This window comes from Stegostoma tigrinum, unplaced genomic scaffold, assembly GCF_030684315.1.
Source record: "Stegostoma tigrinum isolate sSteTig4 unplaced genomic scaffold, sSteTig4.hap1 scaffold_294, whole genome shotgun sequence".
In the NCBI taxonomy this organism is placed as follows: Eukaryota; Metazoa; Chordata; class Chondrichthyes; order Orectolobiformes; family Stegostomatidae; genus Stegostoma; species Stegostoma tigrinum.
The window spans coordinates 167,813-187,278 of record NW_026728222.1 but is presented as its reverse complement, the minus strand read 5'-3'; the positions used below and the strand labels follow the sequence as shown (position 1 = coordinate 187,278).

The 19,466-nt window shown below is 43.0% G+C and overlaps 1 protein-coding gene across 5 annotated transcripts in view; it reads right to left on the bottom strand.

The window, feature by feature from the left end:
- LOC132208097 (utrophin-like) overlaps positions 1-19,466 on the bottom strand; it is a 102,382-nt gene that overhangs the window by 16,986 nt on the left and 65,930 nt on the right. For 3 of the 5 annotated variants that reach the window (XR_009444188.1, XR_009444186.1, XR_009444187.1), the window contains 2 exons: positions 12,524-12,725; positions 3,340-3,425 (listed from right to left, as the gene is read on the bottom strand). Coding sequence is in view for 1 of the 5 variants with exons in the window: in XM_059643858.1 (XP_059499841.1) it covers positions 12,672-12,725 (54 nt within the window). In the remaining 4 variants the exon portion in view is untranslated. Of the gene's footprint in view, positions 1-3,339; positions 3,426-12,387; positions 12,726-19,466 lie in introns of those variants that run through there. The other 2 variants (XM_059643857.1, XM_059643858.1) reach the window with 2 other exon arrangements.

The following is a 19,466-nucleotide window of genomic DNA, read 5'->3' as shown; positions in this document are numbered from 1 at the left end:
GAGGCACACTGGAGCCAAAACTGGCTGAGGCAGAGAGCACAGGGTGATTGATGGTAGAGGGATGTCTATTTGACAGGATGTTTGCTTTCAGTGGGGTTGTGCAGGGCTTGCCACAAGGACCCTTGAAGTTTGTCATGTATATTCTTCATTTGGGCTTAAACACAATTTGTATGACCGTGTCACTAGCAAATCACGAATTCAGTGAGGAGGATATCGGTGGAATGGTCATATAAATAACAGCCATGGGATCAAAGGCAAATTGGCAAATTGGCAAATTGGTTGACAGACAGGAAGAATAAACTTCAGGAGGAGATCAACAGACTGGTCAGCGGGACACAGCAATTGGAACTCAACCAGGAAAAGTGTGAGCTAACGAACTCGGGAGGGCTAACAAGGCAAGGGATCACACTATGAAGGGTGTGATCCTGGAGATTACTGAAAAAACCAAGATGCTGCCTGGGCTGGGGGTTCTCATGGAATCATAGAGTACAGAAGAGGTCCTACAGCCCACTAAGGCTGTACCTCTAAAAATACACTGCGACATATACTAGTCCCATTTTTACACACTAGACCATTCTCAAAAATATTATGACATTACAAGTGCTCATCCAAGTACTTTTCAAAGGTTGTACGGTTTCCTGTTTCAACTTCCCTCCCAGGCAATGCATTCCAGACCTTTACCACACTCTGGATGAAAATGATTTTCCGCAAAGCTCCTCTAAATTTCCCGTCTTTCTCTTTAAAATTGTGCCCTGTTGTTAGTGATGCTTTAACTAAGGGGAACAATGCTTTCTACGCAACCTATCTATACCTCTCATAATCTTCTATGCCTCTATCAGGACCTCCACTCACCCCGCCAAACGTTCTCTGCTTCACAGAAAATAATCTGAATTTTTCCAGCCTTTCTTCACAGCTAAAATGCTCCAACACATGCAACATCCTTTTCATTCCCTCCAGTACAATCACATCCTTCCTAATGGGTGGTGACCAAAACTCCACACGTGACTCCAGCTGTGGCCTAACCAAACTTTTAAACAGCTCCAAAGTGACCTCCCCACTCTTACAATCTATGCCACGACTGATAAAGGGAGATGTCCTATATGTCTTTGTAACAACCCTTACTAGCCTGACCTGATCCCTTCAGGAATTTATGAACAAGTACCCCAGGATCCCTTTTCTCCTCTAAGCTTCCCAGTGTCCTGCTATGCATTAGATTTAGATTTAGGTTTTATTATCACATGTATTCAATACAGGGTACAAGAGTACAATGTCACCTCAGACGGTGCCATCTCAGGTACAAAGTACCTCGGTACGAAATTTTAGATGCAGATGTAGAAAATTTATCCATCCTTCTTTACTCAGAGTCGTAGGGGAGTGGAATGCAATGTTGAAGAGGGTAGTGGAGTCAGCCTCATTAGGGGCATTTAATCGGCTATTAGTCAAGCACATGAATGACAGTATAAGGTAGGAGTGGAGGTTAGATAGACCTTAGGATGACGGTAAAAGTTCGGTACAACATCGTGGGCCGAAGGGCCTGTACTGTGCTGTACCGTTCCATGTTCTATGTTAGAAAAATAAATGAATAAGTTAACAAGTTCAGCACGACAGTCTTCTTAATATAACAGTAGAAAAATAAAAACAAAAGTTTAAAAAGTCAAACATTACAGTCCTTTCTGAAGCCACGAGTTTGCAGACACACTGAACGAGGGCTCCACAGTGACGGCTCGTATTCCCCTGTGCTGGGCTCAGGCCCGCCCATCCTTGCCAGTGGACTTCACTGCTGACGGCCGTTGCTGTCCTCCATCGGGCATGACAGGCTTTGCCACATGAAGTACTCTCTTATCTTATTCCTTCTTCAGGCTATATCAATTTGCCACTGACCTGCCCAACTGACCGATGCCAAGAGTGGAGCAGACAAGGGGACCTGGTAAAGGTGTTTAAGATTTTGAAGGGCATAGAAAGGATAACTGGAAGTTGCTTTTTCCATTCGTAGACAGGGGAGGGGAGTTGAGGAGAACCTATTTACCCCAGTGTGGTGGGAGTCCTGAGCTCACTGACTGAAAGTGTGACTGATTCAGAAAGTGTCTGAATATTTAAGCAGTATTTAGATGTTCACTTGTGTTGCCGTAGGCTCCAAGGCTATGGGTCAAACAGTCAAAAAGGAAATCAATGCCTTGTGAGTTCAATGTAGACAGATCTTTGTTGAGTAGTGCAGGAACTACAGACCACACGGCCTCCTCCTGTGCAACAAACATCCATGAGTCTATAATTACACAGCTTTTCTTGGAGGCATTTCTCCACTTGACTGATTCTTTGTAAAAGCAAGGCTAACAAAATAAATCCTTTTTATTAAAAGCTTCCATCTCACTGAGAAAGCTTCAGGCCAATTTGATAATCTGCTCTCAAAGATCTGCTCATATTTTGATAGTTGGGACAAATTCTACTGTCAGGGCTGACACAATCCACAACATTCTAAATCAATCAACAATATTCCAGAAAGATGATCATTTGCCTATCCGACCGATTTTAACTGATGCTTTAAAAAAATAGAGAAATAAATCTGGATCTGTCAAAAACTAATCAGTTCTTCCTTTGACCATACCCATACGTACCAGCTTTCAATGAAATATGCCCATTAGTTTGTGAGATACATTGTTGACAAACAGCACAACAAATGGGCAAAAACATAACCTCACACTAAGTGTTACCACTGCTGCAACTGAGCACTTGAGTCATACCACACTTCTGAATATTTTTCCCAGTATTCTAATGATGAAAACATGATTGGGAACAAAAACAGCTGCTAAGGTTAGTGTCTTTGAGAAACAATAGCATCATACATATGTAGCGCATCATTTATCTTGCAGGAATGCACTGTGCAGATTCTGCACAGACCAAGTTATGACTTAACATTCATAGTGGTAATGACTAATTACAGAAATATACTAATACAGCAAACCTTTTGTTAAACAGCACCCGTGGTACCAGGAATGTGCTGAGTAATCAAAAATTCCAGTTGATCAATAGGTGCACACGCACAAAAAAACACACACTCAATAATCGGAACATAATGCACAGGATATATGCATCACTGTTCTCCTTCATTTACAGTATAAATAACTTCAGTAATGAAGCAACTTTGCCTTAACTAAAACTTACTGGCAGGGAGCCTTCTCACTTGCACCCTCACCAGACATCACAGAGATTATGAGAATACAGTAAACATCTGGTGTATAATTTTTGTCAGTTTATTGAGTGTGCTAGTTTGTTAAACAAAGTTTACATACAGTTAAATCTACAGTTTACATGTGTATCAGCAATGATAGATTTAGTACTGACACTTGTATTTTTCCTCTAGATGATCCTTGAAGAGTCACGTCAAGCCAATTTTCAAAGAAAGCACTCTGATTCTTCCACTCATACCCCTGGAAAAGGAAGTTGCAGAATGTCATGACTGACTTTACTTATTTGAATACAGCATAACATACATAGAACATCGAACAGTACAGGCCCTTCAGCCCACAATGTTCGGCCGAACTTTTACCCTAAACCTCAGGTCTATCTAACCTCCACCCCTATCTTAAACTACCATCCATATGCCTGTCTAATAGTCACTTAAATGCCCCTAATGAGGACGACTCCGCGACCCACTCGAGCTGAAACAAAGATCTCTTTGAATTGTCATTTGTCAGACATGTATTGAATCAAAAAACAAATTTCTCACTTCCATAGATTTCTACAGCATCTTAATATGATTTGTGAAGATTATACTCCACCCTTTCATTTAATAAATACAACTTTAAACAAAATGCCACTATATAGAACTTGTATGTTGGTATTTGTGCATATGCCATTTCAGTTTGTGTGATCTGTTTCGATGCAACGAGTGATAAACACTTTGATTAAAATGGTTGAGAGCAGTATATGTGAGATTTAATACCATGTTTAATCTACAGATAGTCCATCTGCAGGTAGTTATTCATGAGACTCAACTGACATCATGTCTCAGGGGAGCTTGTGATCTCTGGGTTATGCACTGTTTGACCATTGCCGACTGGTCACTAGTTGAGTGGAAAGAGAACTACTAGCTGCTATCCATTTTCAACAAGTGATCACGATAATCTACCTGTGTTTCAACGTCCCATCAACATTCAAGAATTATTGCTCGAAGAGGCTTCTGTGTAACAAATAGGAGCGGAATCAAGATCAGCCATGTTGTTTTCCCTATCTGAACAAGCTGCCAACACCATACATAAAGGGACCGTCTTAATCATTCTTATACAATTAACTTTTACAATAGACAACAGGGGCAGGATAAGGCCATTCGGCCCTTCGAGCCAGCACCACCATTCATTATAATCATGGCTGATCATCCACAATCAGTATCCTGTCCCTGCCTTATCTCCATAATACTTGATTCCACTATCTTTAAAAGCTGTATCTATCTCTTCTTGAAAGTGTCCAGAGACTTGCCCTCCACTGCCTTCTGGGGCAGAGCATTCCATATATCCACCACTCTCTGGGTGAAGAAGTTTTTCCTCAACTCTGTTCTAAATGCCATATCCCTTATTTTTATACTGTGTCCTCTGGTTCTGGACTCAATCATCAGCAGAAACATGGTTCCTGCCTCCAGAGTGTCTAATCCTTTCATAATCTTATACGTCTCAATCAGACCCCTTCTCATCCTTCTAAGCCATGTCCCGGTACAGCTGCAGATGGACCTCTTTGCTCCGATACTCAATTCCTCTTGAAGGCCAGCATGCCATTGGCTTTCTTCACTGCCTGCTGTACCTGCATGCTTGCGTTCATTGACTGATGTACAAGAACACCTGCATCTCGTTGTACTTCCCCTTGACCTAACTTGACTCCATTTCGATAGTAATCTGCCTTCTTGTTCTTGTCACCAAAGTGGATAACCACACATTTATCCACATTAAACAGCATCTGTCATGCATCCGTCCACTCACCTAGCCTGTCGAAGTCACCCTGTATTCTCATAACATCCTCCTCATATTTCACACTGCCACCCAGCTATGTGTCATTGGCAAATTTGCTAACATTACTTTTCATGCCTTCATCTATATCATTAATGTATATTGTAAACAGCTGCTGTCCCAGCACCGAACATTGTGGTACCCCACTGGTCACCACCTGCCATTCTGAAAGGGACCCGTTTATCACTAGTCTTTGCTTCCTGTCAGACAGCCAGTTTACAACCAAAGTCAGTATTTTGCCCACAATACCATGTGCCCGAATTTTGCTCACTAATCTCCTAAGTGGGACTTTATCAAAGGCTTTCTGAAAGTCCAGGTAGACTACATCCACGAGTTTTCCCTCGTCCATTTTCATAGTTACGTTCCCAAAAAATTCCAGAAGATAAGTCAAGCACAATTTCCCCTTCGTAAATCCATGCTGACTCTGACCTATCCTGTTGCTGCTGTCCAAATGAATCGCAATTTAATTTTATAATTCTTTCCCACCACTGACGTCTGGCTAACCGGTCGATAATTTCCATTTTCTCTCTCCCCCCTTTCTTGAAAAGTGGGACAACATTAGCCACCCTCCAATCCGCAGGAACTGATCCTGAATCTAGAGAACATTGGAAAATGATTACCAATGTGTTCACAATTTCTAGAGCCACCTCCTTAAGTACCCTGGGATGCAGACCATCAGGACGTATCAGCCTTCAGACCCAACAGTCTATCCAACACCATTTCTTGCCTAATATAAATATCCTTCAGTTCATCCATTACCCTAGGTCCTTCAGCCACGATTACATCTGGGAGATTGCTTGTGTCTTGCCTAGTGAAGACAGATCCAAAGTACCTATTCAACTCTTCTGCCATTTCCTTGTTCCCATTAAATAAATTCACTCGTTTCTGTCTTCAAGGGCTCAATTTTAGTCTTAACCATTTTTTTTTCCACACACCTAAAAAAAACTTTGACTATCCTCCTTTATATTTTTCGCCAGTTTTCCTTCGTACCTCATTTTATTCTCTGCGTATTGCCTTTTTAGTTATCTTCTGTTGCTCTTGAAAAGCTTCCCAGTCCTCCGGCTTCCCGCTAATCTTTGCTCGGTTATACTACTTCTCTTTTATCTTTATAGAGTCCTTAACTTCTCTCGTCAGCCACGGCCATCCCTGCCTCCCCTTAGGATCTTTTTTCCTCCTTGGAATGAACTGATCCTGCATCTTTTGCATTATATCCAGAAATACCTGCCATTGTTGTTTCACTGCCATCCCGGCGAGGGTATTGAACCATTGAACTTTGGCCAGCTCCTCCCTCATAGCTCCCTAGTTCCTACAATACTGACACTTCCAATTCTCCCTTCTCCCTCTCAAATTGCAGATCAAAAATTATTGTATTATGGTCACTACCTCCTCATGGCTCCTTTACTTCGAGGTCCCTGATCAAATCCGGTTGGTTGCACAACACCAGATCCAGAATGGCCTCCTCCCTGGTACGCTCCATACTGACTCTACATCTCCTGATTCTATGTCTCCACTCGCAAGGGACTGGAGATTTTATATTTCTTCACATTCATAATTTCATATTTTTTCACTATTTTTATTATTACTTCATTTCATATTTCTTTACTTCTGACTATTTTAAATACAACAGGTTTTCTTATGCTACATCAGTGACGACATTTCAAAGGTAGTTTAGCTGCCTATAAAGTACTTTTTATGCCTGAGACCATAAAATGTGCTACATAAATGCAGTTCTTTCTTTTATTAACTGCTGTAGTTGTGTGTTTCTTTGCCAATGGAGGATTGGCTACAATTACGCAGAGTAACATAAGTGAAATACATTTCCATGACAAAATTCCAAACCATGGTTACTCAATTAGAATAATAAAATATTGGCTGTTTGCAACCGAACACTGTAGATGAGCGAGCGTCACTTAGTCAGTAAAGTACCAAATAAATATGTTCCCGACATGGAGAATACAAATGAAAACTACGGTAATGCTCACAGGAAATTGGACAATGTTCTATTTTATGATCACAGCAATGCCATATCATCAACACATGCTTTAATAGATAATAAGTCACTCTGCGATATTTATTCATTTGTTTTTCATTCTCAAGATCATCTTGGCAAATCCTGTGAACCGGGACCACTTAGTTAGGACTTAATTCGCATTTTTTTCCACCTATAATATCCATGGTTTATCCATCTCCACTCTATGTTTGTCTGCAGGAAGATGAGTTGACAGGGGGTTTACAGTTTTAATTCATACAGATATATGTCCAATGTTTGTAAACATCTGTCTGTAGCTAGAATCTATGCTGTTGTAATAAATAGGTATTCTTGTTAAGAACAGAAAAGTGAAAACTGCCGGGTTAGAAAGTTCCAGCTACGCGCTTACCTGATGGAAATGCATTGACTGTGATATTAATATATATAATTGTTAAATGAGAATACTGACGAATTTTGCTTATTGTTTCTGTGATGATCTAAACAATCCATTTGTCAACACTATAAAGTAGATATTGTTATTGTAAACACCCCTGAAAATGCAAAGAAAATTTCAAGAGGGGCCAAATAAGTAGTGTTGGGGAACAAAGAAATGGCAGAGGAACTGAACAAATATTTTGCATCAGTCTTGAGGTTGGAAGGCACCAGTAGTAGAGCTTTAAGGGAGTCTGAAGCAGAAGTGAGTGCAGTGGCCATCACTAAGGAGAAGGTACAGGGGAAACTGAAGGGTCTGTGTGGAATTTGTACATTCTCTCCATGTCTGCATGTGTCTCCGCCAGGTGCTCTGATTTCCATCCACAGTCCAAAGATGTGCAGGCAAGGTGGATCAGCCGTGGCAAATGTGAGCTTGCCGGGAAACAGTACAGGGCTGGGTCTTGGTGGGATGTTCTTTGCGGAGGTGGTGCAGACCCAATGGCCTCTTTCCGCTCTGTAGGAATTCTATAATTCAGAGAAGATGGTAAATTACATGGACCAGATGGACTGTCCCCCAGAGTTCTGAAGGAGATAAGTGAGAAGACCATTGGTGATCTTTCAGGAATTACTGGAGTCAGGGTGGGTCCCAAAGGAGTGCAAAATGGCAAATATAACACCCCTGTTTAAAATGGAGGGAGGCAAAAGATGAGAAATTACAGACCTGTTAGCCTGGCGCTGGTCATTGGGTCAGATTTCAGAGTCTATTATTAAGGATGAGACCGGACAATGCTTGGAAGTACATGGCAATACTTGGAAATACATGGTAAATTGGGCTGAGAAAACACAACTTTGTCAAGGGAAGGTCTCTGTTAGATTCTTTGGGAATGTAACCAGTGAGTCAAAACCAAAGAGAGCCATTGAACTTTATCTATTTGGAATTCCAGAAAGCCTTTGACAAGGTGACACACAGGAGTCTTCAAAATAAAAAATGAGCTTATGGTGTTCGGGAGTAGGTACTGGCATGGACAGAGGATCGGCTAACTGGCAGAATGCAGAGAGTGGCAATAAAAGGGTCTTTTTCAGGATGGCAGCCAGCAACTACAGGAGTTCCGCACTCATCAGAGATCAGACTACAGCCATTCACGTTATACATTAGCAATCTCGACAAAGGAACTGATGGTATTGTTGTCCACAGGGCGTTGTTGCTAAGTCTGCAGATGACATTTCGATAGGTGGAGAGGCAAGTAGTGTTGAGGAAGTGGGGAGGTCACAGAGAGTCTGTAGAGATGGGCAAGTACAGGCATAGACTATTTTCTAAATGGGGAAAGGCTTCAGAAATCTGAACCACAAAGATGCCCCAGTTCAGGATTCTTTTAACATGCAGGTTCAGTTGGCAGTTGGGAAGGCAAATGCAATATCAGCATTCATTTCAAGACGGCAAAAATATAAGAGCAGAGGTGTATTGCTGAGGCTGTGTAAGGCTCTGGTTATCTTGCATTTGGAATATTAAGAGCAGTTTTTGGCCATCTATCTAAAGATGGATGTGCTGGCCTTTGTCAGGGTCTAGAGGAGGTTCTCAAACATAATCCTGGGGATGAAGGCACTGTCACGTGAGGAGTGGCTGAGAACTCTGGGTCTGTACTCGATGGAGTTTAGAAGGACGAAGGGGGTCACACTGAAGGTCAGTCAGGCCTGGATAGAGTGGACATGGAGATGATGTTTCCACGAGTAGGAGAGACCAGGACCTGAGGGCACAGCCTCAGAGTCAAAGGGACCACCTTTCAGGATGGAGGTGAGGAGGAATTTCTTCAGTCAGAAAGTTGTGAATCTGTGGAACTCATTGATGCAGAAAGCTGTGGAGGCCAAGTCAGAGTTGATTTCAGGCATAGATAGATATGTTCTTGCTTAGTGAGGACACAGGAGGTTGAGAATGACAGATGCCACTCAATGGGCTGAATGGTCGAAATCTGTTCTGAAATCTGAAGGTCGAAAACACTGGAATGTTAGTTCAGTGTTATTTTTATTGCACTGCAAGGACAGTATCTCTCCAAAAGACCTAACAAATTTTCCCACTCTGTTGTTGCAAACATATTCAATAACTAGCAACAATGCTCCTATAGTGCCTCCCTCAGCCGACGCTAGTTCGTTCTACACTCATCGTAACTGCACGTGTTTGCCACCACTGAAACATCCCGGTATTACTGGCACTAGTGCCATGTTTAAAGGCTATTGTGAACCAGTAAAATACCCAGAATCCAGAACTGCCTTGTACAGTTCATAGCAATTGTCCCAGACAGGGCAGGAAAGGGGAAATTAGCACCTTATTTACAGTTAGGGACCTGGAGGTCCTGGTGGATGGATTGGTGCAGTGGAGGACTGTCCTCTTTCCCAAGCACAAGCACAGGAGGCCACAACACAATATTCAGCCAGACTCATCTGAGGCTGTCCAGTGTCAATGCAGTCTCAACCACCAAAAGAACCATACAGCAGTGCTGCAGGATCAGTGACCTCTGCTCCAATGGAAGAGGATCCTCATTGGTCTGTGCTACCTCACATTCACACTCTCTCTAATTCTGCACCACCCTTCAGCACAGCTCATGTAATACCATTCTCACCAAAGCATTCAATGTCTGTCTTCGCTTGCTCTCGTCTACTTGAGGCCCCAAGGCTATTATTCCTGTATGTTCTCTGTGCCTCTTGCTCTCACCCAGGAGACCTCACCTCCCTTCCCAAACATACATGAGCACTAACAAATGCACCAGCTCATTTCATCTCACTCAATTCCTCCCTTTGTTTCATTCCAGGAAAAACAGCCCACAGTAGGGCAGAAAGAGCTAACACAGGTAGTGAGGTGTCTAATGTTTGACTTCTCACAACCTATGACGACAGTGTCCTGACCATGGTCATTCTGAGCAGCCAACTGATTGCATCCAAGCCCCTCGAGTGATATCAGACAATGCCCTGGAGTTAGCTAGATCTGCTGCCTGAAAGTGCCTCCCTTGACTGGAGACCATTCCCCTCAGAACATGAAGCATGACCATGTGGTTGGAGACAATGCAATGCCTTCTGTGCTTCTGCAGCTGGCACAGACTGCAGGTGTGAGATCAACATATCACGGTGCTGAACGGCAACACATCCACTCCTTTGATTGATGACTGCTGACAAGCATGACAAGCTGTCTGGCTTGGTCTCGATGCTAAAAAGTTAATCAACATAGTAGCGTTATGAGTCTGTTAGATGTGGCGGAGGGGCAAACCTTAAGAAGACAAGGCAAATGAAGACAAGGCAGAGGAGCTGTTAGCATTCATGCAGGGACACAATGAGAGTTGAGAGCTCAAGCAAGGTGTCCTGATGTGTAACGTGGCCCAATACACGAATGGGTGCCTGTCCCTGCATCCAAAAGTGCCCTGGCAGTAGCACTGCAATGAGGGGGGCTGCTGCAATCCAGAATGCAGCAATGAAGTACAGAAGAGTACTGAAAGCAGATCTGTGATGTGCCATGATGTGCTGAGGCTGGAACATGTCACATGTCAAAACTGAGGACATGGGGTGATCCTGATGGGTGTGGCTGCAGATGCTGCGGACTAGTGCCCAAGTTGGAGGTGCAGAGGAGCATTGAGCAATGTGGAAGCACCACACACCCACTCAGAATTTCATGTCGTTAATTCGGAGCATCCAGTTTCTGTCTGGCAGGTAGAAAAAGGGAATAAGTACTAATGAGGGTGGTACTGGGAAATAGTGCATGTCGTTCAGTGCTCCCTAGCGAGAATTTCAGCTCAATATCTACAATTTCCCTGGAAAAGGCAACATTTTGGTTTTGACATCCTGAAGCAGCTTGAGCTGCTATCAATATGAAGGGTACGCACCTAATGAAGAATGTCAAAATTGACAGTCGCAATAACAATTTAATATTGGAACACATCTCATGCAGACAAAGCTCAATTTTATATTAATGGTAAATTCAAGGTGATTGGGGTGGATAGGAGGACACCGAAAGTTTAACCCTGGACGTCCATTGCCAAGTCCTAGAATTGTATCCAGCCTGGACTGAAAGAAAATAAAATTCTCTCCGCTTGCAAGGATTCCCCAATATACTGTCACAGTCCTAATACATTTCCAAGTGAAGTGCATAACATTATTCCTAAATGGAGTTTACTAAACAATCTGACTGAGATAAGCTGAACGACAATTAGTCTGGAAAATACCACAATGGCACAGTTAATGCTCTTCAAGATACTGGCGAGGTTAAAAAGTCTCAGTTATGAGATAGACTGGTATGCTGGGTTTGTTTTCCTTGGAGCAGAGGAGGCTGAGGTTGGGGTTGGGATCTGATTGAGGCAAAGAAAATTATGACAGGCACGGGCAGAATACATTGTGAGAATCCTTTCTCCATGGCACATGTGTCTAAGACCAGATGGCACAAGTTTACGGTGAGGATTAAATGCTTTGGAGGAAGTCTGAGGAAAAGCTTTTTCATCTAAAAAGTGGTAGACGTATGGAGCACGCTGCCTGAGAGGGTAGTTGAGGCAGGTATTCTCAACATTTAAAAAGCATCTGGGATGAGCATTTAAAATGCTAGGTCAAAGTAGGCTGTGGAACAAGTGCAGATAAATGAGATTAGTGCAGCTTGGTGTATGTTGGGAGGCATAGACACGGTGTTTCTATGCTGTATGACTCTACGAGATTGAGGGTCACATAAAAATTTATTCTACATCTGGCCGTTTATTCCTTGACATTAACTGGATGATGTTCATATTGTGTACTTTATACACGTCTTTCTCCAGCACTAACATTTGTCACCGTGAAGAGCATTACAATCAGAGTGTCGAGATGTCTACATGATCCTGAACAGATCTGACCAAATGGATTCCAAAGTATATCAGTTTCAATTTTACGATTTAAAACAAAAATCGCTAAAACTTTCAACTACTTTATCTGTTTAAGTGAAATGAAATTAGAACATACTGAAACCTTATGTCAACAATACCAGGATTGATTTTAATCAGTCGACAATCTTCATATTCACTGAACGGATCATATACATATCAAAATCCAATCCGTCGGATGCAGTTTAAATGCACCTTAGGAGAATCTAAACATACTACATTAAAGTGTAAATCATACATACGTATCAAATACGTTCAGCAGCCAGTTCAGACACATGTCGACACAGAGTGGCACATTGACCAAGTCCTTGTGGTTTTGTTCCAAAACATCATAAATGGACGTTAAACAGTTGATTACTTCAGTCACATTCAGAAGTTGCTCGGTTTGTGTCAATTTGTGTTGATCAAAGACGCGTTGCGCTGTGTGCAACTCCAACAGATCCACTACAAAGGAGGAAGAAAACTAACTTTGATTACAGTTTTAACTTATTGAGCTATCAAATAAAATTAATTCCTGTATTTGGCCTAGAAATAAATACAATGATTCACAAAAGTACTCTGGAATGAAGGAAACAGGCCATTTCCTTCTCAAATGCACGATGTCAAATCTAACTAGGGAACCGTCAGTGATAATGTATGGTTTAGAAGGGGTGGACACTAGGAAGTTGTTTCCGTTAGGCGGGGAGACTAGGACCCGTGGGCACAGCCTTAAAATTAGAGGGGGTAAATTTAAAACTGAAATGAGACGACACGTCTTCAGCCAGAGTGGTGGGCTTGTGAATTCATTGCCGCAGATTGCAGTGGAGGCCAGGACGTTGGATGCCTTCCAGGCAGAGATCGACAAATTCTTGATCCCAAAAGGAATCAAGGGCGAGGGGGAGAGTGCAGGGAAGTGGTGTTGAAATGCCCATCAGCCATGATTTAAATGGCAGAGTGGACTTGATGGGCCGAATGGCCTCACTTCCACTCCTATGTCTTATGGTCTTATGATGCTGGTCATATTCTGTCGTTTGGTTCAGTAATTTCTGCAGAACAATGGTGGAGGAACAGTAGCTTTGTATGTTATGAAGCCCTCCTTTATATTTATGAAGCAGGACTCAGTACAATTTAAACTAAAACATCCATCTCTTTCAACCGACGTGCATTCTCACTACATCCAAATCCAAAGTACAAACTAATTGGCTCTTTACTCGTTTCAAATAGTGGATCTTACAACCCCTATTTCACTGCTGGTAATCAGCATTCATTTAAATCACACTAGGTTGCAGCTATGAAGTGTGTTAATCACACATTCTTGTTCATTTTAAAAAGGCGCTCTGTTACCTCGGTTTTGAACTAGATTTCTCTTATAATTTTGCTCTTTTGTCAGACACATGGTATGTTCTACAGCGTCTACCAAAAACAATTAGTAGTTAAACAAGTATCAATTCAATTTTAGTTCACATGATGCCAACAAAATCTGGCAAACATGGTCAAAACATGGAATGCCAATCGAACCACTCCAAATACAACAGAACCTCCATAAATAAAATCTAATGGCAATATGAGGAATGAAGCTCCCAGAGATATGCATTCATCTGAGTGAAATCGTTGATTTTCTCAGCTTCTAACCCTTTCACAGGCAGAGAGATCCTGGCCCATGAACCTTCACTGCTTGAAAAAAATTCCCCTCGACATCGCCCTACATCTTTTCCCCAAAACATGAATGCATTCCCTTCTCCTTGTAACATCATCCACCAGCCATGGGAACACAGCCTCTCCATGTTTATCTTATCCCAACCAATCATAATCCTTTATGTCTCCATTAACTACTTATTAATCCCCTGTACTCCAATGAAAATAGCGTTAGCTAAATTTGTTGATAAAATGTCACAATCCTAAAACAGGTTGGGTAAATTTCATCATTATTACTCAATATTACCAAAATTATTACTCTTGAAGTTTAGTCCCAGATTTGGGTGTATCATTCCAGTCCTATTTCAAGGTTCAGGATAACTTCTTTGTTTTAGCACTGCATGAGCTACATTATAAAGCCCCATCCCACAGATACGAAGGTGGGAAGAAACACATAAAATCTGGAGGGCACTGTGTGTACATGTGTGGAAGTTCTGGGGAACTGTCAAGCAGCCTGCCTATCCTTTGACCTCCTGAGACTAATTGATGGCAATTTAAGGGATCCCCTCTATTGCGTAAGGAGATGATGTCAATCAGGAAGGCAGTCAGCTTTACATGCACAATCCAGCCTCGAAAAACTGAGTTGGTAGGGGATCCTCATCCACAGGCCCCTTGGCCTGATCCAAGGCACTTCACGCCCTTAAACTCTCATCCAACGTTTCAACAACCCCGAACAACCCTCGACCACTCCGCACCTCTAGTCCGGGACCTGCCATCCAGCCATCAGCAACTTCAGACTCTTCTGGGCTCTAAGTGGCCAGGAGTTCTACAAGGTAGAACTTCCATCCAAGAGGGCGCCCCATGTCCTGCCTCCAGCCATTTAATGCTGCAGGGCAGCTGTGAAGAGCATGGGCAGGGTCCCATTTGGCATTTCAACTGGGAGACACCTGAGCAGGAGTGGGGGCAACAGCACCATGTCGAGTACTATTCACCAGACCAAAACTTCCATATCCTCAGCATTCTCTCCAATGTTCTGCCAATTCAACAGTCAGTGCCCAAGGTTAGTGGGAAACCAGAAATAAGGAAAGATTTCAAAGCCGAGAAATAGAAAAGAAACCGACAATAAGAGCTTATTTAAACAAATGAAAAGGAAGGAAGAGGTCAAAGTGAACGCAGATCCCTTAAAGAATGGAGGCTGCAAAAATAATAATGGGGAATCAGGAAATGGCAAATGAGACAAATAAATACTTTATGTCAGTCTTCACAGCAAAAGGCACAAATACCATCTCAAAAATATTTAGTGAACAAAGAGCAAAAAGCAGACAAGAAATATCACCAGAGAAAAGGTGCTCGGGAAACTAATGGGGTTAAAGGTCGATAGGTATCTGGGACCTGATGTACTCTGTGCTAGTATATTAAAAGATGTAGCTAGTGCGGCCTTACTTGAAATACTGCGTGCAGTTCAGGTCGCCCCATTACAGGAAGGATGTGGAAGCATTGGAAAAGGTTCAGAGGAGATTTACCAGGATGTTGCCTGGTCTGGAGTGAAGGTCTTATGAAGAAAGGCTGAGGGACTTGGGTCTGTTCTCATTGGAGAGAAGAAGGTTAAGAGGTGATTTAATAGAGACATACAAGATGATCAGTGGATTAGATCGGGTGGGCAGTGGGAGTCTTTTTCCGAGGATGATGACTTCAGCTTGTACAAAGGGGCACAGCTTCACATTCAGGGATAATAGATTTGAGACAGATGTCAGAGGCAGGTTCTTTACTCAGAGAGTGGTAAGGGCGTGGATCGCCCTGCCGGCCAATGTGGTTCACTCAGCCACATTCGGGGCATTTAAACAGTCCTTGGGTAAGCAGATGAGTGCTGATGGGCTGGTGTAGCGGGGTGGGCTTATATTAGTTCACTGGTCTGTGCAACAACAAAGCCCGAAGGGCCTGTTCTGCGCTGTATCGTTCTATGTTCTAACCCCCCACCAGCACTCATCTTCACTGGTTTCATCCTCGCCGCTTCGAACTGTCTGTCTCCTCTCGAACTATCTTCTCAGCTATCCATCTTCAATCCGCCTCCCCCTCTCTCCATATTTATTTCAGAATCCCTTCCCCTGCCCCATTTCTGAAGAAGGGTCCAGACTCCAAACATCAGCCGTCCTGTTCCTCTAATGCTGCTTGGCCTGCTGCACTCATCCAGCTCGACACCTTGTTTCTTCAGATTATCCAGCATCTGCAGTTCCTACTATCTCTGAAGAGATTTTCTTTCTCTTCTCCCACAGCAGTCTTGGAAACAACTCATATGGGCGTGGGGATTTGTTCACTTTTAAACCAGCCAATAATTTCAATTTCACACTGCATCTTCCTGCTTTATAGACATCAATGCTCCTCCTTGAAGGGAGGACAGATGGGAGGTGCTTGTCGACTGTATCGATGCTCTTCAGTTCTGAACACAGATTGCCCCATCACCCTTCGTACACCCCGGTTTCTAATTGGCCCTACTCTTTCCCTGGTTATTCTCCTGCTTGATATGCCTGCAGAATATCTTGATATTCTTTCCAATCTTGGCCACCACCGTTTCTTCACACTTCATTTTTATACGTCACTAGTCATCCATTCATTTGCTCCCTTTGCACTTGTCATAAACATGTCCTGAACATTCCTCAAGATCCAGGGTTCTCCAGGCTTGTTGATCATAAATTTCACCCAAAACGGAACATAGCTGGCCTTTACTCTCCCAGTTCCTTTTAGAACATACAACATAGAACATAGAACAGTACAGCACAGAACAGGCCCTTCAGCCCACAATGCTGTGCCGACCATTGATCCTCATTTTCTGCTGTAGATTCGCCCTCAACTAACTTCCCAAAATATTACACCCAGATCCTGCCTTGTTTCAGTCAAATATGCCTTACCCCAAACCAAAAACATTTTTTTTTAAACAGATCTCCTCTCCCACGTTGAAAAGTCTGTTGTCATGGTCACTATCACTAAAGCACTTAGCCACTGTCACCTTGAACACTGCCTTTGTGTCCCAGAAGTAGGTCCAGCATTGCACCGTCCCTTACAAGCTCGTCTACATGGTGATGTTAAATAATCTCTCAAATGTATTTAAAGAATTATTTCCCAAGTAAAACTTTTATGTTATCTCAATTAATGTTGTGCAGTTGAAATCCCCTAATATAATCTTAATATTATTATTTTCTCACCCCTCAGTGAATTACCTGCTCTTCAATTGCCCACTGCTTGGAGGCCGACAGCTTAAATTCCTCACCACATTAGCAAACCCTTGTGCAAGGATTTTGGTTCCTTTCTGCTTCAGCTGCAGACCAGCCAACTTGCAGAGGATATACCATCCCCACAAATTGTCCTTCAGATCCATGTGTCTAAATCCCTCCCCAAACACAAACACTTGAGCCAAGCATTCATCTGTTTTCTTCCCCTTTTTCTTGCCTTCTCAGCATGTGGCACCAGGAATAATCCAGAGATTGCAACTTTAGAGGTTCTGCTATTTAATCCACTGCCTAGCTCTCGGAACACTTGATGCAAGACCTAATCACTCATCTTACCAAAGTGTACATCGAGCTGCGTCTTACAGTCCTCCTCCTTCAGGATATTTTTAATGACATTGTTGATCTGGTTAACACGCCATAATGGAGTCACATCAATGACTGTGAAAAATCTGGTCTACCCAGATCGTCGCAATGGGCAAAAAAGCACACCAATGTCTCTACTTCCCAGGAGGCTAAGGCAATTCAAATATAAAGGGCAACTTTCATTGATGTACCAGAGAAAGCATCCTATCTGGATGCATATCATAGCATGGTTTGGCAACTGTTCTTCCTAAGAAAACAACAGACTCCAGAGTCATGAACACAGCACAGTGCATCATGCAAATCAGCCTTCCACTCATTCATTCCACCTATACTTCCTGCTGCCTCGGGAAAGCAACTGAAATAATCAAAGGTCTTTCTCACCCGCCAATTACACTCTCTTCTACCCTTTTCTGAAGGGAAGGTGTCAAAAACTTTGTATTCATGTGTGAACAGATCCCAGAAAAGCTTCTTCACCACTGTTATTGGACATCTGAATAGAACACTTAAAATTTTAAATCTAATTTTGATCTTGCTCTCTGTGCATCTTCTCTGTTGCTGTCATTATGTTCCATTTCACTAATGCACCTTGTATGGTATGATCTGTCTATACTGCATGCATCACAGAACTTTTCACTGTACCTAGGCATATGTAACAATGAATACTCTAATCAAATTGACTGTGTGCAAGAGAGAGGTGAACATATGATTGTGTTCAAGAGTGCAAAGACAGTGCACGAAAGTGAGAGTGTGCGCAGGACAGAATGTGTGCGCCAGTGACTGTGCTCAAGAGCGTGTAAACGAGAGTCAGCACAAAAGCGAGTGTAACAGCATGCATGAGGCAGTGAGAGTGTCTGTGAGAGCGAGTGAGCTTGAGAGCAAGTGAATTTGTAACCCCAAGTGTGTGAGGGAGAGTTTTGTGTGTGTGTGTCTGTGTGTAGTTGAGTGTATGAACATTGGCAAAAGATCCTGCGAACAGGGCATGCAAGTGTGCCACGGAATGTGTGCAAGACCATGCATGATTGTATGACAGTATGGAGTATGAATGAGTGAGAACGTGACTCTGTGTGTGTGTGTCTGTCCGTGTGTGTCTGCCCGCGTGTGTCTGTCCGTGGTCAGTGTGTGTGGATAGTATGTTTGTGCATGAGGGATAGGATATGCATGTGCAACATAGTGTGACTGTGAACTTCTGTTTGTGCCTGAGTGAAGTGTTGGGGGAGAATAGGGAGAGGAGAGATCGAGAGAGCGTATGTGAGAGAGATGAGATGAGGAGAGGAATAAGAAATGATGAGTGGTCAATACCTGGAGGTAAAAAAGAACAGTGTGAGAGGGTTAATAGAAGCCGCTGGATAGAATATGGAGGCTAAAATAGTATCAGAGATAATGGGAACTGCAGATGCTGGAGAATTCCAAGATAATAAAATGTGAGGCTGGATGAACACAGCAGGCCAAGCAGCATCTCAGGAGCACAAAAGCTGACGTTTCGGGCCTAGACCCTTCATGAAAATGGTTGGCGACTGGGACGTGCAGTTGTTTAGTGTGAACCAAGCCTCCGCTTGGTTTCCCTGACGTAGAGGAGGACCACACAGGTAGTGGGAACTGCCGATGCTGGGGAGTCTGAGATAACAAAGTGTAGAGCTGGATGAATCAAGGGCTATGGGGAGAGTACAGGGAAGTGGAGTTGAAATGCCCATCAGCCATGATTCAGATGCCAGAGTGGACTTGATGGGCCAAATGGCCTTACTTCCACTCCTCTGTCTTATGGTCTTATGAACACAACAAGCCAAGCAGCATCATCCAGCTCTAAGATAATAAAATGTGAGGCTGGATTAACACAGCAGGCCAAGCAGCATCTCAGGCTCCTGAGATGCTGCTTGGCCTGCTGTGTTCATCCAGCCTCACATTTTATTATCTTGGAATTCTCCAGCATCTGCAGTTCCCATTATCTCTCATCATCCAGCTCTACACCTGTTATCTCAGATTCTTT